Genomic DNA, 22,375 nt, shown 5'->3' on the forward strand with positions numbered 1-22,375 from the left:
ACACTCACTTGGATTTCAGGGATTTGGGGGAAGCTGGGATATAGTCTGGCCTGGGTGGGACTGATCAGGGTGGCCAAGTCTGCCTCCAGAGGCGTAATTAATTATGTATCACAGGGTCACGGATGAAGAGCTCAGAGGTTTGGATCTCAGAGGCCAACTCAGTCGTCCAGTTACATGGAGCGAGGGAAAGAGCTCTAGCTCTGGAATTAGAGGCCCTGGGTTCAGATCCTGCCTATAATGTTCAAATATGTGTGTGGGCAAATCCCTTGGCTCCCCTGAGCCTCCGTCCTCATCTCCAAAATGAGGGCCTCCCACTAGGTGGTCTCTGAGCTCCCAGCAAGCTCCAGGTCTGCGGTAACTTGTTTTACAGACGAGAAACTCGAGATCCAGAGTCATGAAGTGACTTGTCTGAGGGTCACACAGCTCGTAAGGGGCAGAGCTGGATTCCAGCAGGGCCTCTGACTGACACCAGCACATTCCTCCTACTGTTCTATGCATCTCTTGCTAATGCTCCAGTTTTATTCCACTAACATTTACTAAGTACCTAATACCTGTGTGTTCTGGGTGCTACGGTGATAAAGGAAAGAGAAAGAGGAAGGGAGGGAGGGAGGGAAAGAGAGAGAGAGAGAGGGAGAGAGAGAGAGAGAGACAGAGAGAGAGACAGAGAGACAGAGACAGAGACAGAGAGATAGAGAGAGAGACAGAGAGAGAAAGAGAGAGAGAGAAAGAGAGGGAGAGAAAGAGAAAGAGAGAGAGAGACAGAGACAGAGAGATAGAGAGAGAGACAGAGAGAGACAGAGAGAGAAAGAGAGAGAGAGAAAGAGAAAGAGAGAGAGAAAGAGAGAGACAGAGACAGAGAGATAGAGAGAGACAGAGAGAGAGACAGAGAGAGAAAGAGAGAGAGAAAGAGAAAGAGAGAGAGAAAGAGAAAGAGAGAGAGAGAGAAAGAGAGACAGAGAGAGAGATAGAGAGACAGAGATAGAGACACATACACAGATAGACAGAGACAGACAGACAGACAGTGTCCCTGTTTCAAAGAGGTTCCATTTTCCTGGAGGGGACATCATATAAGGCAGATACAAAGGAGTGTATTACAAGGTGGGGTATGATGTCACCCAAAGCCAGATCAGAGTATTCTAGGAAGATGTAAAGAGAAGGAAAACCCTTTGAGCTAAGGGAGTGGGAGGAGGTAGCCCCCCAACTGAGTTCTGAAAGAAGAGGAAGATTCCAAAAGGGAGAGGTGAGGAGGGTCTGTGTTCTGGGTTGCACAGGACAATAATTTTTATCAGAACAAAAAGTTCCATACAGCAGGTTTTCAGCTGTTCCTCAGAGGCAGCTAGTGGAGAGAACACTCAGGCAGAACTGTGATACTTACTAGCTGAATGACTCTGGGTAAATCACTTCACCTCTGTCTGCCTCAGTTTCCCCCACTGTAAAATGGAGATTATGGCAGCCACCCATCTCCCATGATTGTTGTGTAGATATAATGAGATGCTTAGCATGATTCTGGCACATAGTAGGTGCTTAATAAATGCTTGTTTCCTCCCTTCCTTCTGGGAGATGGAGAACACACAAGTATAATTTGAAAGAGAGCTAGGTTTAGAGTCAAGGAGACTTGGGTTCAAATCCCAGCTTCATCACTGTTTGGTTTCTCTGAGTCTTAGTCTGCCCATCTATAAAATGGGGATAAAACCACTTACCAGGTTGACCTCGGTCATCATATATTTATTAAATATCTAGGAAGCCATGCAGCTTAGTGGATAGATGCTAAGCTTGGGAGTCAGGAAGATGTGAATTAGAATTCTTCCACTGACACTTAGTAACTGTGTGACTCTGGGCAATTCATAATACCTCTGCCTGCCTCCTTTTCTTCATCTCCAAAATGGGACTAACAATAATGGCACCTTTCTCCCAGGGTTGTTGTGAGGGTCAAATGAGATTTGTAAAGTGCTTTGCAAACTTTAAGGTAAGATATAAATGCTAGCTAGATAGCTAGGTGGAGGTGGTGGTGATAGTAGTAGTAGTAGTAGTAGTAGTAGTAGTAATAGTAGTAATAGTAGTAGTAGTAGTACTGGTAGTAGTAGTTGGTAGTAGTAATAATAGTAGTGGTGGTGGTGGTGGTGGTAGTAGTAGTAGTAGTAGCAGTTGGTAGTAGTAATAGTGGTAGTAGTAGTAGTGGTTGTAGTAGTAGTAGTAGTGATAGTAGTAGTAGTAATAGTAGTAGTAGTACTGGTAGTAGTAGTTGGTAGTAGCAATAATAGTAGTGGTGGTGGTGGTGGTGGTAGTAGTAGTAGCAGTTGGTAGTAGTAATAGTGGTAGTAGCAGTAGTAGTTGTAGTCGTCGGCAAGAGGAGGAGGAGGAGGAGTATGTGCCAGGGACCTCATAAGATTTATATACAAAAAGCGCTTTGTAAATCTGAAAATACCATAGAAAAGGGATTTTTTTAAGTCATGGCATCACAGTTTTAGAGTTACATGGGACCTCAGAGGCTATCATGGTCACTACCCTTTCCCATTTTACAGATGAGAAAACTGATGCACAGAGAAATAAAAGGTTTATACAGGGTTGGGGGTGAAGTGGGGGATGGAAGGAAATACACATTGATATAGTACCTACTCTGTGCCAAGTACAGTACTAAACTTTACAAATATGATCTCATTTGATCATCACAACAATCCTGTGTGGTAGGTGCTGCTGTTTCCCCATTTTACGAAGGAAGACATTGAAGCAAACAGAGGTTAAGGGATTGCCCAGGTTCCTTAGCTAGGAAGAATCTGAGGTGGGATTTGAATCAAGTCTTCATCCCAAACCCAATGCCTTCTCCATTCTGTATGTCTGTGTCTCTCATCAATCTGCACTACTTCTTCTATAGAGGACTTTAAAGGGTGGTCTGCTTACCTCAAAGAGATCACCAAAGATATACAAAGCTTCCAGGGGAACTAATTATGTCTTTATTGCCTTTGGATTCCTCCACTAGGGCACATTCCCTAAGTAGGTCAAAGACAGATACTAAATTAACAGGCTGGGGTTTGGATCTAAATCCCATGTTCTTTCCATGGCACCCCAAGTTCAAATCCTGGTTCCAACACTGAACTACCCGGGGGGCTCTGGGCTGGGCATGCTTATTACTGAGCTTTGGTGTTCTCCTCTGTAAAATGGGGAGAATCATACTGTACTTTATACCTCCTAGGTTAGAGTGAAGAAAGAATGTTTTGGAACCCATGGGTAAATCACTTCCCTTTAGAGCCCAAGAGAGCTAACACCGTAAACTTGCAATCTGTTCCTCACTGGGAGTTCCTTATACTCATTAAAAAAAAGGAAGGAAGAAAGGAGGAAATGAAGGAAGGAAGGAAGGAAGAGAGAAAGAAAGAAGGAAAGAAGGAAGATAGGAAGAAAGGGAGGAAAGGAGAGGGAGAAGAGCTTTGTAAATCTTAAAATCCACTAGAAAAATAAATGATGTTTATTCTCATCCTATTGACCACAGAAAGTGGCTGCTTACTAAATCTCCCCTCCACTTGTCTGTGAAGACAGGTTCCTAGGAGCTTGTCTTATTCAGCCTGATGAGTGGTACTAAGAAAGCCCTGGCTCCACAGAGAATCTTTTCTGCAAATTCTTTACTTTCCCGACAGACAAGGGAGAAATTTTACAGGGACACGTGCCTCAGGAATAGGACACCAAAGACCTAAACCATTTCCGGAAAAAAACAATTATGTCTTTATTGCCTCTGGATTCCTTTCCACTGTTATCGACTGGGTTATGACTTTCCCCACTACCAACGAGTGTGAATTGGGTGTGTTTCCTTGTCTCGAAGGGAACACATTATGGGGGGGAAATGTTTTCTTGCTCTGGGCTTGAATATTATTAGGGGATGTTTCATTAGTGAGAATAGAGGCCAATCAGTGAAGATTGGCCCAGAAATGCCTCGGGTACCCATAGCATTGCCCAGTGAAACCACCTGGAGCATGGCTTGGGTTGGCTCCATGTGCCAGGACCCAGACAACACATTGTCTGTGACTCACCCATCCAGTGGTGAACAGTCACCTGGGACCCCAAGGGTGTCACTAGAGAATTGGACCTGGCTTATTCTGACTACGCTGTTAGCATACCCTTTGACCCAGTGACCCCACACCTCTAGAGGAGACCAGAGACACAAAGAAAGATCCCATACATACCAAAGCATTCCTAGAAGCCCTTTTTGTGGTAGCAAAAACCCAAACCAACAGATAAACTTGAAACAAAGTGGATTCCCATTGATTGGAAGATGGATGAACAAACTGGCCCATGAACATCGTGGAATATTATTGTGCCAGAAGAAATGACAGACAGGGGAAACTCCGAGAAGCGAGGAAGAAAGATGAGTACGAACTGAGTGAGGTTTCTTGGTTCTAGGAGAGATGCTTCTGCTTTTTGGTAGAGGGGCTGGGGGCAGAATGTTGGATACTCTATCAGAGGCAGAAATTGGTGGGTTTGGAGTCATTGTTTTTCTTTGTTACAGAGGAGCACTCATTCCTGGGTTGGGAGGTGGATGGAGATGATAGAAATATATAGCTTATATAGAAATGACATCGATGTGGAAAATAAAGGCATCATTAAAACTTACTATAATTTTTTTAAGTGTCGGGCCTGCTTAGAGAGTCTCCAGCATGGGTCTCTGACAGTGGGGAACATTTCCTAGCTTCCCCAGCCCAGGGAGCAGTTCTCTGACTCAGGTACCAGCCACTGCATCCCAACACATTGAGGGTTTAGAAATGAGACAGTGGAAAGGACAACAAGAAAAGTGAACACTTTCTTGTCCAGCATGGCACATACAATGTACCTGGCCCCTGTTTTTTTGTTTGCATAGCAAACTGCCTGGGAAATAGGAATTCATTGGTACACACAACTTCCCACATGCTTTATGAACTCCTGAGGATTTCCTGCTTCAAAAGAATTCTGTCCTGTGATTTCACCCTTCTGTTGGGACCCCAGGCCCAAGTGGGGGCAGATCTGTGGAGGACAGGCAGCTGAGTGGAGACATTTGGCCCAGACTGATGTCAGAGGCTGCCTGAAGCTGGAGGGGGTGAGATGTGTGACTCAACCATGGAGGCAGCCCATTGTTGGAAGAGGGCAGGATGTCTGCTGGGGATGATCCGTCAGTGACACTGGGTCTGCTGCCAATAAGAGTGACACCCTGAAATCCCAGCAGATTTGGGAAGGAAGATCAAAATTGTAAGCATGTCAGAAAAGGGTTTTTTGGAGACTCAATGAAACCCAAGCACAGGTGGATTTGTTGCTCCCTAAATAGCAGAGCAGAGGGATATGCTGGGCCCTTCCTTATCAAGGATCTATCAGGGAATTTGTTAGAAATACAGTGCTTCCTTTCACATCAGATTCTAATGAGGATGGGGTGGGAGGAACAGGAGTCATCGACTCCGGGGCAGAACGAGGGCACCAGATACTGGGGTGAGTACCCCAGAGCATCTCTTAATCAAGGTGGAAAGACCTGACCCAGCAGAAGGGGCTCAATGGAAAAGGAAGAAGCATCACCTCCTCTGGCCCGGCAGGTCCTACCCAAAAGGGGGTGTGGGACTTCTCTAGGAGTCCCTCAGAGATTGCTGCTTTTTCCTTGGCAAAACTTTGAGGTGCACAAAGGCTGTGGGGAGCATCTTGCCCAGGAAGGGTGGCGTAGTTATTTCTTGTACCATGATGATGTATTCACCTGGGAGAGAAACAAGAAGAAAAAAGGGTATTGTCAGCCACGCGCACACACTCACAAGCAGGAGGGTCTGACGGCGGAGTTGGAGAGCAGATGCTCTGCACAAGCTATTTGTGTGCAATCGGTGGCCCGGCAGCCTTTCCTTTCATCATTGCATGGTTAAGCACAACCAGGATGGTCATGGTATGGAGTCAGAGAAGGGTGTCTCATCTCGGGGCAGAAAAGCACGGGAAGATTTGTAGGAACTGATTCGAGGCGGAACAAGAAACCAACACGAACAATCACTACTGTGACGAAAATGACAAATATATGAAAAAGAAGTGAGACCTTAGCGTAATGGTAATAACCGATGTTGGCCCCAGAGAAAGGCACAGAAACATCTTCCTCCTTGAAGTAGAGAGATGGGATGACTACAGGTGCCCAAGGCTGCATTCACAGCCCAGAGGGGTAAATGTGCCAGTGACTTTGTCTTGTGTTTCTTTGTGATGAGGTGGGGGTGGGGTGTCCTGGAAGCAGTGGAAACGAGTAAAACAAGAGGCAGGCACCAATAAAACTCAACAATCTTCACTGGGCACATGAGATGTTGGAGGTGGTGCTGGAGGTGACTACACCTTGGGGCTGAATCACCTCCGGCCTGCTTATTAGAAGCTTCTTTTGAAATCGTTCAATGGAAAAAATTAGAAATTAAGATCTTTCAAGATTTTATTTTTAAAAGAAAGGTTTTCTTTTCTGCGAACAATCTGGAGCCTTTCAAAATCAGAGGAAACCGTAAAGAAAGAAAATAGGAAGCAAGGAAGCTTTGGCGGCTGTAGGAAGGGCCCTATTCTGCTGCTGGGGCTCACTGGCCTGGGTTTGCTTTGGCACTGGAAAATACATAAAAACATTCTTTGGCTGGAGTGCTCCAGGAATGCATCTGCATGCTGCAAGCAGGGTCAGAGGGAGGTGGTTTGCCCCATAAAAGGTGGAGCACAATGCTGGAATTATGAGATTTTTAAAACTGTCCATTTGGAGAGCCCCGGGTTTGTTCTGTCCTGGGTTCAAATCTTTGTTTTGCCAATTACTGCCTGTATGACCTTGAGCAAATTGCTTCCTATTTCTGGACCTCAGTTGGTCAAATGACTGAATGGACTCCATGGTCTTTAAGACCCCTTCCAGCTTTAAAGCCACAATCTTTAATGCAGAACATTCGCTGACTTTAAAAAAAAAATAAAATTTGTATTAATATCATTTGATTTTTTTCCACACCACCTTTGTTTCCAAATGTATCCCTTTCCTGCTCCTTTCCCCAAGGAGCCATCCCATAAAAAAAAAGAATAAAAGAGAGAGTAAAAGAGCTTAGCAAAACTAAGCAAAATATCAGCCAAGTTTAACAGTTGGTGCCGTGTTCCACTCTCATGGTCTCTGACCTCTGTAGGGAAGGGAAGAAGGTATGTTTTCTTTTCTTCAGGGGTCACATTTGATCATTATAATTATTCTATATCCAGTTTCTTTTTCTTTTCCTTCCTTCCTTCCTCCTTCCACATTCTTCCCTTCCTTCCTTCTCACTTACATTCATCTCTTTCCTCTCACATTCCTTCCCTTCCCTTGCCTTGCCTTCCTTTCCCTCCCCTTCCTTTTCCTTTCCTTCCTTCCTCCGTTAAAGATATTACCTCCTCCAGGAGCATCTAAAGACACAAAGTATTCCAGGAAAAAAATCTGTGAACATCGCACAGGCTCATGGGTTAGGTTTTTCTCCAACTCTGGCAATCTTCCAATTCAATTCCCTCCAAATCTTGCGACAAGAGAATCCCAATCTCGGAGCTGGAAGGGACCTTGGAGGAACGGTCCATACCTGTACCAGAATTCTCACTCTAACATCCGCCATGAGTGGACATCGGCCAATCCTTGCAGACTTCTACAGAGGGGGAGGGGGAGTCCAATGCCTCCCACTCTCGACCAGCTCTAATTCATAAGAAGTTTGTCTTTGCATCAAGCTTAAATTGACTTCTTCGCAATTCCCCACATTGGTCCTACCTTTCCCTTCCAGGGTCAAGCAGAGTACGTCTAATGTCCCTTACACATGATGACTTCTCAAATGTTGAAGATCATTTTGTGTTGCCACCACCTCCGATATCCTCTACTCCGGGCCAAACAACCCTCAGTTCCTCCCATCAAATCTCCTATAGCAGTCTCTGGACTATGCTGGTCACCCTCTTCAGGTCATGCCAAAATTTGCCAATGCCTTTTAAAAACATGGTGGCCCAGACCAGGACACAGCATTCCAGATGCTAGCTGACCAGGGCGATCCTCTAGCAGTTGAGAGGCAGCATAGCTCAAAGGAGAGTTCTGAAACGGGAGGCTGAGGACCTCGGTTAGATTCTGGGTCTGCCATTCATGGACTGAGTGACATTGGGCAAGTAACTTCCTCACTTTCCTCCTCTGTGAAAAGAGGAGATTGAGCTTGATTACCTGTAAAGCTATGATGCTTTGACGTTGGGTTTCAGTTCAATAAATATTTGTTAATCTGCAGGAGGATGAGGGGTGCAAAGCAACATTCAGATGGGTCCACGAGACAGTTTAATAATTGTGGAACATAGTCAGGGTTCAGGGCAGTTAGGTGGCATGGTAGATAGAGTACAGGGCCTGCTGTCAGGAATATCTGATTTCAAATCTGGTGGCAGACACTTACTAACTGTGTGCCTCAGTTTCCTCATCTGTAAAATGAACTGGAGAAGGAAATGGCCAATCACTATAGTATCTTTGCCAAGAAAACCCCAAATTGGGTCACGAAGAATGGAACACAAATGAAAATAACAGAGAAATAAGACAGTACATTTTTTTTTAAAAGAGAGAATGAGAAATTGAGTGGAACCAGGTGAACAATTTATATAAAAAAAAGCAACCATGCCGAAAGGATAAAGACCTTTGAAAAACTTAAGAAGGATTCTGATGATTCTAGAGTAAGGAGGATGCCACCATGCCATTTGCCTCCTGACCCAGAGGGGATGGACTCCAAATATAGACTTTTTGGACATAGACAAGGTGGGGATGTGTTTTTGTTGGACGTTCATGTTTGCTAAAAAGGGTTTTGTTCTTATTTTAAATAGGGGCTGGGGAGGGGGAGGGAGAGAAAATAAATACTTGTTAATTAAAAAATGGAAAAAAAATAAAAGAGGGTCATTTTTTACAACTCCACTTTAGTTTCCTTTGTTCTTGATGGAAAGAAAAGGATCACTCCCAAGAACATGCCCTTTCCATGGGATCAGGGCACCTTGGTGCTCTCGGGGACACAGGAAGCTAAGTGGGCTTGGCCTCCAGCAGCGTGGAGGGGAGACCCAGAGAGAGACTTCACCCTCACCCCACTGCCAAGAGCAAAGTTAAATGTGGCATCTTGCACCCCAGGAAACTGCCTTGAAAACTTGTCCCTTTAATCTTGCCTGCTATGTAGCGAGTGATTGGTTTTCTAAGTCATGCTAGAAAACTGTGTAGAAGGGGAATTTGGGGGTTACATTTCCAGATCCCAACCCAGCCCCTCCCTCTGCATGGAGCCCACCAGACTCTTGCTACTTCGAAATAGCCTGTGTGTGTTAATGGGTAAAAACTCAAAATGACCTCTGAGCAATCCCAGGATTTCACCAGCGTTTTCTAGTGTTTACAGGATGGCCTATAACAAACAGCTTTCCATGCCCCGAGGAGAATCTGCTTCCCCAAAGCAGAGGAAAGGCTCTGTCTGTGCTCCGACAATCAGGAGTTGCTTGAGCTTTCTGACTGTGCCTCTCTGGGACCCTCTGGCTAAGGCCTGGAAACCGGCAGCAGTACAAAGCTGGGGCTGGGCTTAGGAGGGATGGAGGAGGGGACAGCGGTGAAAGGAGGGCCCTTTCTTTTCATGGAAGAACAGGCTTTCTGACCCCAGGGGCCCTGGAATCTACATATACCTTTTCCCCATGCATATCCTCTATGATCCTGTACTTCTGCACTCTGGGGAAAGGGTCTTGCTTTCCAGGAAGCACCCGGGGATGGGCCTGGGTTAGGACTGGAACAGGGCCCTGCGTCCAAGGGAAGTAGAATGCCCTGCCATGCTCAGGGCAGGACCAGAGGCATCACATGCTTCCCACAGTCAGGGGTATTTTATGGAATGCTGTTTCCACAGCCTTGTTCTTAAAAATGTTCATTAGAGCGTTATTGCACTTTTATGGTTCACATAAACACCCATTTACTGTTCTTTCCCTCCTTCCAGTCCTGGAGGCCTCTCTGGCTCCACATTCTGCAGTCCAAAAGCCCTCCTTGGAGGTGGCAGCAACAGCCAGGATGTGTGAGTGACTCCTTCCTTGCCCAGGCAGCAGCCCACAAAATCTCCACAGGACCCTGAAGCACAGAGGAAACTCAGTGACTGGGGTTCTCTCTCCCCTCGCCCCCACTATGCTGGGCTCTCCAAGGCTCAGCCCTCGAATGGGTCTCAAGGATGCTGTCTGGCGGGGGCCTGGGAGGGAGTCTGCCAGGAGGATGCTGGCATGGATAAAGAGGCTGGTGCTAGGGAGCTGGAGGGTCTGTGAAGAGAAAGCAAGTGAGGCCCTGAGGATTTTATGAAGATAACAGAGCATTGTACATAGTAGGCACTTAATGAATGCCTGTTTATTGAATGATCAGAAGTGGTTCTGACCATCTGACTGTTACTGGAGGAGGCTAGAAAGTGATACAGACTGGAAGAGGATGGGGACAGAAATAACAAAAGATACTTGAAGATCAGTGCTCCAGAGGAGTTTAAGTAGGTACCCAGTCAGTACAGTGAATAAAGTGCTGGGTCTAGAATCAAGAAGATCTGAGTTCAAATCCAAACTCAGACATTTACTAAGTTGTGTGACCCTGGACAAGTCACTAAACCACTGTCCGCCTCAGTTTCCTTATCTGTAAAATGGGAATCATAATAGCACCTTCCTCCCAGGATTGTTGTAAAGATCAAATGAGATAATAATTGTAACATGCTTAGCACAGTGCCCAGCACACAGTAGGTGCTATATAAATGCTATCTATTATGATGTTGATGAACAACAGTGCTGTATAAAAATATACTGATTGTAGCATCTTAGTAGATTTAGAGCTGGAAGGAACCCAGAACATCAAGTCCAAGGGTTTTTTTTTTTTGTTTGTTTGTTTTTAGGTAATCAGGGTTAAGTGACTTGCCCAGGGTCACAAAGTTAGTAAATGTCTGAGGTTGGATTTGAACTGAAGTCCTCCTGACTCCAGTATCGGTTCTCTGTCCACTTTGTAATCTATCTGCTTTAAGTCCAGGGGTTCTTGAGCTTTTTTGGGGGGGTTATCATTGACCCCTTTGGCAGACTGCTGAAGCCTACAGACCCACCTATCAGAATAAAGTTTTTAAATGTGCAACAATGCATAGTATTATAAGGAAACTAATTATATTGAAATAATTGTCAACCTTTTTTATTTAAGCAAGTTCATGGAGCCCAGGTTAAGAGCCCCTGATTTAGTCCAGTTCCCTCATTTTACAAACACAGAAACTGAGGCATCAAGAGATGAAGTCAATTGTCCCAGTAAGTGGTCAACGCAAGATTGAATCCACGTATCTTTGACTTTAAATCTTTCACAGTTTCCCCTATACTGACTAAGGTGAATTCAGTAAGATTCCTTTCATTCTCTCCTTGTCCCCGCCATGCTGAGGCCTCCTTACCAAGGGGCATTCTGAGCAAAGAGCAGGCCAGCCCCTCCCTGCAGACCAGAAAAGGCTGAGAACAGAAATCGGGTGATACAAGCAAGAACAGCCCAACACACTTCTTTTTGTACTTTGGGAAGTCTTTTCTGGTTGAATGAAACTGACTGATGTGTACATAGGGGGTGGTGGCGTGGGGGAACGATTGATGTAATTTGGTTTTGATTCTGAGACCTGTAGGATGTTGAGCTGAAAGCTTTGAGCTACATGAGAAGTCCATTTTTGAGCTACAGTCAAATGATCCCTCATTAGGCGGCACTGAGGACTTGCTAAAGGAGTGAGAGAATCTCCCAGTGGCTTCATCTCAAGTGTATTAAGTAGTAATTACATTCAGCATTGGGGCACGCTCCTTTCCAGAATGCTCAAAATAAAACAAACCCTGGCATCTTTGGTGCTAGAGTGAGATCACTGCAAAAGACCAACGGGGACGAGGTGAGACCGTGCAAAATGCCGATTTGGGATTGCTTCACGTGAAGGGCCAGCAAAGTGTGATTGGGCAGTCTGTCCTGGAGGCAGGAAGATGGACTGAATGAATTGCCACGACCCTTAGAGTCATAATGTACAAAAATGGGCTTGGGTCAAAGAGTGTGAAAGGTGCCCCCAAATAAACGTTTAAATATAAATTCAGAGGAGGTGGGAGATGAGGGTCGGCAGGAGGAAGAAGGTTTCAGACCTCAGAACCCCAAGGCCCTGTGGAAGGAGAGACACCAGGTGGTCCTATGGTGGTGGCAGAAGACAGAGAGCCTAGGGCACTAGCCTAAAGGAGCTGAATGGGGAGAGAGCAGTATTAGGATAGGTTGGGAAGGAGCTCACTGGGGGATGGCTGCTGGGGGATGGCAGAGAAGGAAATACTCTTTGGAAGCTTCCTATTTTAACTATGTTTGCTAACTTGGTGCTAAGCTCAGTTACAAGTGCTATCAATGTCTTCTAAATTTTAGCACCTGGCGGCAAAGCCCCATTTGCCATACCCTAGTTGGTTCCTCTCTGCCTATCAATTCTGATTAGAGATGCCTAAACACAATTTCAGTTAGCTTCTTCCAAGAGGATGCTAAAGTTCTTTTCATGCAAAACCTTGTTCTGGACATCTAGATGTTCCTCAAAATGCTACCATCGAGCAAGGGAACCTTGAATTCCTCACCACGATATCATGACAGTCTTCAAAAGAACAGGAGGGAACAAAAGAACTGGTAGCAAAGGCTTAACAGTTGTGACTTCAGACCATTCTTTGTGACCCAAGGCAAGGATGTGGACACAGAGGTAGGAGAGGTGACCACCATCTCCAGCTTCTCCAGGCCGTGACTCCTGGGAGCAAGGTTTCTGAGCCTAATGGAGCTGGATGAGGTGAATGGGTCGATGACGCTTGGGAGCTTGCTTGGGTCTTAGGGAGCATGTCAAACTTTGTCTACTGCCTGACTGTGTAGCTGAGATAGAAACTGGGACGGGGGTCCATATTGTTAAGTGATGAGGCAGAAGGAAGTGGACGTAATATACAACAAAGAGAACAGTGGGTCTGGCTTGAGGGAGGGCGATGGTTTCAATGACAGGCAGTGTAGACTTTCCTAGCACTCAGCATTTCAAAATGCTTTCTGACATTTTCTCCTCCCTCTTGGTCCCAGGCCCTTCCTTCTATTTTTAGTCTGTGCTCTTTCCACGCCTCTCCTAAACCAATGGAGAGAGTCTGAGGGTAATGATCGGAAACTCATCAAATGTGAACCAGGATTCCAGCCACCTCCAGGCATTTTCTATTTTGGAAATTCCTCAGCTCTGTCGTCCTTCAGCACAGGAAGTTGACAGAAGCAAAGGCAAATTAGAAGCCGGAGATCCAGAAACCGGATGGTAGTTGGCTAAATCTTTTCATAGGCTGGGAAAATTCCTGTCAAAACCTTTACGAAACCTGCCAAGTGGGTCTCCTTCACCCCTTCCATCCCATCCCTAGGAAGGGTGGCAAGGGATATGGGAAGGGCCAGCAAGTCCTGTCCATTATATCAGTCGTTGCTTACTCTGGGGGACAGATAGAAACAGGCGTCCCTCTGGGCTGAGAGTAAATGGAGAATACCAGCCAGAAGACCAAAAATCCATCAGAGATTTGGGGGATCTAAGAAAGATTTTAAAGCATTTTTCTCCAGTCAATTAATTAATCAGTCAGTCAATCAATCAATAAGAACTTAGTGTCTACTCTTTTGTTAAGTGACTTGCCCAGGGTCACACAGCTAGTAAGTGTCAAGTGTCTGAGGCTGCATTTGAACTCAGGTCCTCCAGACTCCAGGGCTGGGGCTCTAACCACTGTGCCACTTGGCTGACCCCTACTCAGTGCCCTCATTGTCCAAACTTTGTCACCATGTCTCAGCTGCCTTCTCTTTGTGCTCCCTTCTTTCTGAGGAAGGGTCCCAGGCAGCCATTTTTCATTCTCTGGACTTCATCACTCACTGGAGTACTTCGCTTTTCCACTGTGGTCTTCCCCCATTAGAATATAAGTTCCTTGAGGGCAGGCACTGTCTCCCCCCCCATTAGTACAATGCCATTAAGCTAGAAAGAACTTAATAAATGCTTGCCGCCTTGACTTAAGTTACTATATACCATGCACCATATAAAGACAAGGAGGAAACACCACCTGCCCTCATGAAGCTTACATTCTATCGGGGGAGACAATATGTATACATACAAGCACATACAAAGAGACTACAAGGTAATTTCATGGGGGAAGTGCTAGCAGCTTAGGAGGAGGGGAGGGTCAGGAAAAGCCTCGTGTAGGAGGAGACACAAGCTGAGTTCTGAAGGAAGCTAAGGGGCAGAGGTAAGGATGGGGCTCGTTCTAGGCATGGGGGACAGCCTGGCTAAGGGCACAGAGGAACGTCAGGAAGGCCAGTTTGGCTGAATTGAAGAGTAAGCCCGGACAGGTAGGTTGGAGCTAGGTCGGGAAGGACTCCAGACACCAAACAGTTTACATTTTATTCTTGCGGTCATAAGTAGGAAGCCACTGGCATTTCCTGAGCAGAAGGGAGGAGTACCATTGTCCAACAGCCCAGCATCACACAGAGTAACTGCAGTTTGTGACCTCAGCCTCCCACCGCCTGCCCGGGGTCAGCCACGTATAGGGTTAGCTGACAAAAGGACCTAGAGCTGGGAAACCCCGCAGAGGCCATCTAATCCAGTCCCTTCATTTTACAGATGGGGAAACTGAGGCCCAGATGGCATTTTTCTCTGTCCCCTACACCTGGGATGTTCTCCCTTCTTCACTCCCAACTACATTCCTCCCTGGCTTCCTTTAAATCCCAACTAAAACCCACCTTCTATCGGAAGCCTTCCAGAAGCCCTCTTAATTTTAATACCTTCTCTCTGTTAATTATTTCCTACTTATCCTGTACGGAGCTTGTTTTGTCCATATTTATTTGCATACTGTCTCCCCATTAAACTGTAAGCTCCTTGAAGGCAGGGACTGTCTATTGCCTCTTTTTTGTATCCCCAGTGCTAAGCACAGTGCCCGGCACATAGTAGGCACTTAATAAATGTTGGTTGATTGATTGCACAAAATCCCTTGAACGGTATAGGACAAAGACAAGATGGAAACTCAGGTTTTTGAGAGAAGGAATTCTCTCCTCAGAAAGGTGACCCTGGAGGTACATCTGAGCCCAGGGTCTCTGATTCCCCATCTGTTTCCTACCCCCAAGCTGTAGTTATGACTGACATGGCTAGGTGAGTTCGTCCACCATAACCCTTCAACCCCAGTACCTGCCTTTGGCAGAATGGATAGGGTGTTGGATTTCAAGACAAGAAGACATGCACTTAAGACTCGACACTTCCTAGCCATGTGACCTTGGGCAATCAATCAGTTTGCTCATCTCTCAAATGGGGATAATAATCCCAACACTCCCTGGAGCACTGGATCTTGGTGAGGTTCTCACATGCTCAAGCATGAGCAACCAATCCTTTAGAGAAATATCCATCATGGACATGCTGATGCTCCACCATGAGTGCCTGGGCATTGGACAAGGGATGCTCTATGACTGTGGGACTTTGGGCGTCACGTCATGGCCTGGGCCTTATCTCAGTTTCCACTTCTGTGAAATGAGGAGGTTGGTTTAGATGGCTTCTGGGGCTCCTGAAAGCTCTAAATTAATTATTTTAATGACTTTAGGGTAAGTGGGAGCCCTTCTTGGGCCTCAATTTTCTAGGATTGGACTATATGTCTCTAAGGTTCTTTCCAGTTCTGGAGACATGGTCCTATGATATTAAAAGTCCAAGTCCTAGAAGATGATGTCTGGTAACAGTTAGTAAGATAGATTTTATTAAGTACCTACTCTGTGCCAGGCTCTGTGCTGTGTTGGGAATACAAGGAAAGGCCACCCCTTCCCCACCAAACAAAACAAAACAGTCTCTGCCCTTAAGGAACTGGTGATGTGTTGAGTAGATCCTCTAGGAAGAATTTATGGGGAACATGGATAAAAATACAGAGGACAAAGTAAGGTGGCTGGTGGGGGCAGGATGATGGCCTGGAGATCATGGAACCACTCAATAATGGAAGAATGGGCATTTGGGGGTGGGGTGGAGCAGGCTTTAAACCCTGGTGGAGAGAGGAGGTGGGAGATGGACACGAGGGTGATTTTCAAGTGTCTGGACATCTGTCCTGTGGAAGAGGGATTCGTCTGAGTGGAACTAGGAGTTACGTGCTCTGTTCTAAGGGTAGGCCTAGAAGTAATGGGGAGAAATGGCGAAGAAGCCAGTTTAGGCCTGATGTCAGGAAAACCATCATGTCACGGGCTGCTCAGTGCCTTTGCTTCTTCCTGCTTTGATCTTCCACCTAAGACACTTGGAGTCCCCCTTGCCGTCTACCGTGGTTTCCATCTAGTGGTAGGTAAAACTCTTGGGTCTTCCCAGGGGTTCAAGATAAGAATTCTTTAGTGGCACCTGAAGCAGTGAATATTGTAAAATATTATGAGTAGTTTGTTAAATTACTTTGGGGGTTCACAACACATTTTTGTTGCTGAAAGGAGTTTATGGAACAAAAACCTTGGGAACAACCGTCCTCCTGTATGCAGGCAAAACTCCTCCCCCTGATATGTAAGGCCTTCCATGATATAGCCATATCCTACATAGCCATTCTTGCTTCACTGCTCCCTAATGTGAACTCTCCTCTCCAGCTGGGCCAGAGTCCTCCTACTGCCCCATACCCACCAGGATTCATCTAACCTCTGGACTTTTATTCACGGCACTGCCCTTGCACTCAATGATTCTCACCCTCTCCCTGCCCAAATTCTATGTACCTTTCAAGACCCAAAACAAGCACCATCTCAGAGGATGGCCATAGTGGGATATCCTGGACATAGAGGAGGATCTAGGTTCAGACCCCCACTCAGCTACCTGGGTGCCCTTGGGCACCCTTCTCAGGGCCTCACTTTTTCTCCTCTATCTAAAAGGGCCTCATCAGGCTAGGATGATGGGCTAAAATGAGTCTGATGAGATTCAATAAGGACAAATGAGAATTTCTGGGCTCAGGTTCAGAACCAACCCTAATTTTCTAAGGACCAGATGGATGGGAGACATGGGAGGACAACAGCTCCTGTGGAAGAGATCTGGGACTTGGAGGAACTGCACTTTTGAGAGCCATTGGTGCCATCTGGCCAATAAGACATCAAATTCTGTCCTCCTCATCTGCCCTGAGAGAGATGTGGTGCTCCAAACCAGGGATTTGCATGCTGCTGTGGTCGGCTGTGGAAGGACCCCATTTGGAGTGACAAACTGCGCATCCTAGAAGAGACAAGCTGGAAAGTGTCTCAAAGCCATAGACTAAATCTTCTCCCGATCTTTGTCTTCCCAAGATGACGTTTTAGCTCATCCTTGAAGAGCAGGCTAATGTCTGGGTAATTCTTTGGGTACAGAGCCTAGCCCAGTGCCCCATACAATTAGGGTGCAAATCAAGGCTCTTCCATGAAGAAAATTCATCAGCCGATTGAGGTTTCCTGTGCTGTGGAAGCAGTCTGGTATAGAGGAAATCCTTCACTTTTGCATCAGAGGACCCGGGATCCAATCCTATTCTGTGCTACTTCCTACCTGGATGCTTGGACAAGATCCTTAACCTTTCTGGACCTCAGTTTCTTCATCTGTAAAATGGGATGTCAAGTTAGATGGTCTCTGAGCTCCCTATGGGCTGGATCCCAAGTGGCTCTGACACCATAAACCAGGCTGGAGTCCGAAGGGGAATGACTTCCTTCAGACTTCCCTGGGACCACATCTCGGAAAGCTTCTGCGTATCCTTTGTCATTGAACTGCCTGAGTCTTTACAGGGCTATCATCAGTTACTGCCCTGGGTCTGGGAGCAGCTGCTCATGAACCCTCTGCCATTACAGCTCCCCTTTCGGGGTGGACGTTTGTGCATCATCAATAACCATAAAGTCACCGTAAAAGCTAATGGAGTCATGCTTAAAGAAAGTCGTTCAGTAAAGGTTTATGAATTTTGTGGTCATTAACACGCAGCCGTGATTAGAGATCAGTTCATGGGCCACAGGATTTTCAGAATATGACACGATATATTTTTCAGCCAATGAGACTCTTGGAGATGGAGGAAGCCCTGCAGAGGTCATAGAAGTAAGAATGGAAAGAGGAGGCCTCTCTGCTAGCCAGGAGTTTGAACATGAAGTGCTCGACACCGTTATCACAGAAGCTCTGAGCTAGAAGGGGCCTTGGAAGCCTCCCAGTCCAGACTGGGATCCACCAAGAATCTCCCTCCAACATCCCCAGTCCCTTCTCAGAGGCCCAGGCATCTTTCTGGAGGAGTTTTCTCACATTTGACCCGGTCTTTGTTTTGCGAAAGGGCTGAGAAAGACAGACTTCTCTTCCACCGCCAAAGCAGCCAGGCTAGAAGGCAATAGTCTGGAACTCACGATGTTTTCCCAAATATGCCCCTCCCCCAAATGTCCCTGTTTCTGTTGAGGGCATCATTGACCTTACAGTTACTCAGATTCATAACTCTGGAGCCTTCCTCAACTCTTTCCTTTCTCTCTCCTTCTTCATGTTCCATTGGCTACCAAGTCTTTTCAGTTATGCCTCTCCAATGTCTCTTGCATCAATCTCCCTTTCTCTACACACACAGCCACTGCCCTGGGTCCAGATCTTATAACCTCTCACCCAGACTATTTCAACAGCCTTCTAATGAGTCTTATTATCTCCAATCTCTCCTCTCACTAATCTATCCTCCACATAGCTGCCAAAGTGATAGTGCTAAGACATAGCACTCACTTGCTATCTATCTCTCTATCTATCCATCCATCTATATCCATTTATCCATCTATCTATCTATCTATCTATCTATCTATCTATCTATCTATCTATCTATCTATCTATCTATCTCCATTAGCTCCCTATTGCCTCTGGGATAAAATACAAAATCCTGAACCTGGCATTTAATGGCTTCCAAAATCTGGCTCACATTTACCCTTAGAATATTCTTACATATTACTCTCCTTCACACACTTTGCTCTAGTCATAGTGGCCTATTAGCTATTCCCTGTAAATAAAGTTTAATCTCCTTCCTCCTCTTCCTCTTCTCCCTCCTCCTCTTCCTCTTCTTTCTCCCTGCCTCCATGCCTTTTCAGTTGTTATCCCTCCTGCCTGCAATGCCCTCTCTCCTCACTTCATAGAATCTCTGGCTTCCTTAAAGGTACAGCTCAGGTGCTACTTCCTATATGATCCCCCTCCCCCACCCCATCCCAGCTATCATCATTTTCTTTTCTGCAGACATGTTTCTTCCTCCCTATGATTTCCTTAAGAGAAGTCAACTCCCCGAAAGCAGGGATGGGTTAGCTTTTGTCCTTGGGTCCTCAACCCCTGGCATAATGTCTGACCTATACAGTCAGCTCTTAATAAATGTAGGTTGAATTGCATTGCATTGAGTTGGAATCTCTGAATCAAGGGACAGGAATCACACCATAGATACTGAAGTTGGTGCCTAATCCCCCAATCACTGCCCTCTACTTTGAGAGCCCACTAGAGGATTAAGGGCAGCAGACTCACTGCCTTCTTCATTGTCTTTGCTTGATGCCAACATGAGCTTACCTTTGCTGAACACACACCAACTCCTAAGATAGTAGCAAAGGCAGCCAGCCATGTCAGGGGCCCAGGGGAGTTGGCTGTGGACACTCCACAAAGTGGCCAGTCCACATCGAGAGCCACAAGAACTGACTACAGACATTTAGAACTTCTCAGGGTCCAGATTGTATGCTTTGCCATGGATTTTGCGCGATTCCATAGCCTAAATAAACCTTGCATTTAGGAGCACATTCAGAGGAAATGAGCAGTCAGTGCATCTTTCCAGATGTTGAAACAAATGGTTATCATGTCCTGGCTATTCTGATCTTAAAATTACAGCTGGAAAAAGGCTCCTAACACCTGCTTGGGGCTCGTAGCTCTGTGAGCTGGAGGGACAGATTTCTGTATTTCTGGAGGGCACACTGGCCAGTCAGCTTCTCGAGGGCTAAAGGGCAGCCCAGGGGCTCAGGGAAGACCTTCCTTGGGGGTGGAGGGTAAAGGGAAGCCCCTCTGAAAATCTGGGTCTTGAATTTGAATTGATGGTCATGCTTACCTGGATATGCCGTGAAGGTATCTGAAGATGACGGGGGATGGTTTATGCAGTGCTCTTTCTGACAGGTTGGCGATTTATTCCTACAAGGGAAAATGACAATTAAGTCCTTTGCTACCAGAGAAGAGCCAATAGCCCAAGACTTTAAAGGTTGGAAACATTAGAGGTGCAGGAATCTCAGAGACCCTCTGGTTCAGTCCCCTCATTTTACAGGTGACAGAGCTCTCCCTGTCTTGAGAGGGCAATGTCTTGCCTGAGGTTATGCTGCACGACAGAAACAGAACCAGGACTAGGACTGAGATGGCACCCAAGTATGTCAGCCCTGAGCCTGCAAAGGCTCCTCTTGGAACCCAGTGGGAAGCCTGGTGATTCTGTCTATACCCAGCTGGGGAATTCTCTGGGGTGAGCTGATTCCCAGGAAGACTGGCTGGTGATCACTGGAGAGAAGCAGGTGAACCGGATGAAATTTGTGGAGCATTCTACATGGGTCTTCAGCAACTTTCCTAGCTTGGTTTGGGGTCAGGCAGGAAGAACTAGGGCTCAGTTGTGTGTCAGGCACTGTGAATATTCCCACAAAGGGTGTGTGCACACACAGAGGGGCTGAAGACCCATCTTGTGTTAACATCCTTTGGCAGGGAACAGAGCCTGTGGCAAATTAATTTCTAATGGTCTGGTTTATCCTCAAGACTAATGGAATTCTGTGTGTCCTTGCTGCTTCCCATCCCCTCACTGAGATCACAAGAGTAACAAGGGTTATAGAATGTAAGTTGTACATTTCACCCAAACTATTTGAATGCTTTACAAATATAATCTCATTTGAGACTTACAACAACCCTGGGAGGTGGGCACATGGTATATGGAGGGGTTCTGAGTGTAGAGCAAAGAGGAAGAAGGAGAGAGGAGAGAGAGAGAGAGAGAGAGAGAGAGAGAGAGAGAGAGAGAGAGAGCTGGACTTCTAATCAGGAAGAAGACCTGAGTTCAAATGTGGTCTCAGACACTACCTGTGAGACCTTGGGCAAGTTCCTTAGCTGCTGTCTGCCTCAGTTTCCTCATCTGTAAAACGGGGATAATAATAGTGCCCACCTGCCAGGGTTGTTGTCTCAAATGAGATGGTATTTGTAAAGCATCTGCAAACCTTAAAGAGATCTATTAGCGCTATTGTTATTATTATGTATCCATATATACATATAGTTTTATATGTGTATGTACATACACATATGAACATTAGTCATTTATATACCTCTATGTGTATATGACATGTGAACATTACCCATCAGATAAAGTATGACTTACCTGGCTAATATTATGACCAAGAGCTTGACGTATGCATATGTCATAACATATGCAGATACCCATATACAATGGAATGACCTTTCTTTCTGTCCTAAAAATATTTCCCAAACACCAAGAACTCGACTCCTAGGCACCCACCCTCTTTTTTCAACGTGGAAATCTGCACATCTCCAGGTGGTTGGATGGAAAACATACTGAGAGGGTGGCCACATTTGGGGGAGGGTGAAGATTGCTGTTTGGGGTGACTGAGAAGATGGAGTAAAAGTTTCGGAGGGTAAAATATGTATGGAGGAGGGTGATTTGTTCTTGGGAAGGAAAAAAAGCTTCTGAGTAAGAAGAATGGGAGAATAAAAAAAATTAGAAACTATTCAGAAAAGAGCTGATGCTAGGGAATCTGGCTTTAAAGGAAGGAGTACGATTTCTTCTTTAGCAATGAATAAACCCGGAGCAGGCTGGAGGGGCGCGGGAGCCCATCAGTGCAGCATGCCGAGGCAGGCTGCATCAGGGCCACTGGAGAGCCCCCACCCCCTTCACCCAATTATTCTTCATTCTTCCCAAAGCCTCGATGCGCTGGGGGTGGGGTGTGCTGGCTGAGGCTCGGTGTTGGACTGTCACATTTTCTTTTTTGAGTGACACTGAGATGCTTAAGTCTTCCCATGCCCTAATCAGATCTCAGATATGACACACTCATTCCGTCCCGATGTGCTGCTATCTCCTAGACACAAAGCTTGGGGATGGTACTTGAATCGCGGTAATCACTTTGTAGGACTAAGTCCTGACAAGAAGAGCTTGGGATGTCATCACTTAAGAGTTCATAAGTATGGGCTGTGGGAAGGAAGATTATCTTTTTTTCTCTCTCTTAAATAGAAAAATGGATTTAATCAATAGAGCCAGTGAACATAATAAAGGGAGATCATCTTTTTCACGGGTTCGCAGAGGGAGAGGGCCAATCCATTCTGTCACTGCGCTGGGACTTGTTGCATTCTTCCCCCACCCCCACCCCAGGAGATGGCTGGACCGCCATCCGGATCCAGCATCTCCACCATGGAGGGGGCGCTGGAGAAAGGGTGCAACACCGGGTCACGTGAGATATTTGGCCAATGAGGAG

The 22,375-nt window shown here is 46.1% G+C and overlaps 1 protein-coding gene across 1 annotated transcript in view; it reads right to left on the reverse strand.

The window, feature by feature from the left end:
* Positions 1-3,732: 3,732 nt before the first annotated feature.
* MORN1 (MORN repeat containing 1) overlaps positions 3,733-22,375 on the reverse strand; it is a 214,164-nt gene continuing 195,521 nt past the window's right edge. The window contains exons 12-13 of the mRNA XM_027855402.1: positions 19,978-20,057; positions 3,733-5,698 (exon numbers count right to left, since the gene is read on the reverse strand). Of these exons, the coding sequence (XP_027711203.1) occupies positions 5,574-5,698; positions 19,978-20,057 (205 nt within the window). The 3' untranslated portion in view covers positions 3,733-5,573. The remainder of the gene's footprint in view (positions 5,699-19,977; positions 20,058-22,375) is intronic.

The sequence above is a fragment of the Vombatus ursinus genome, unplaced genomic scaffold (genome assembly GCF_900497805.2).
Source record: "Vombatus ursinus unplaced genomic scaffold, bare-nosed wombat genome assembly UNPS02010822.1, whole genome shotgun sequence".
Lineage (NCBI taxonomy): Eukaryota > Metazoa > Chordata > Mammalia > Diprotodontia > Vombatidae > Vombatus > Vombatus ursinus.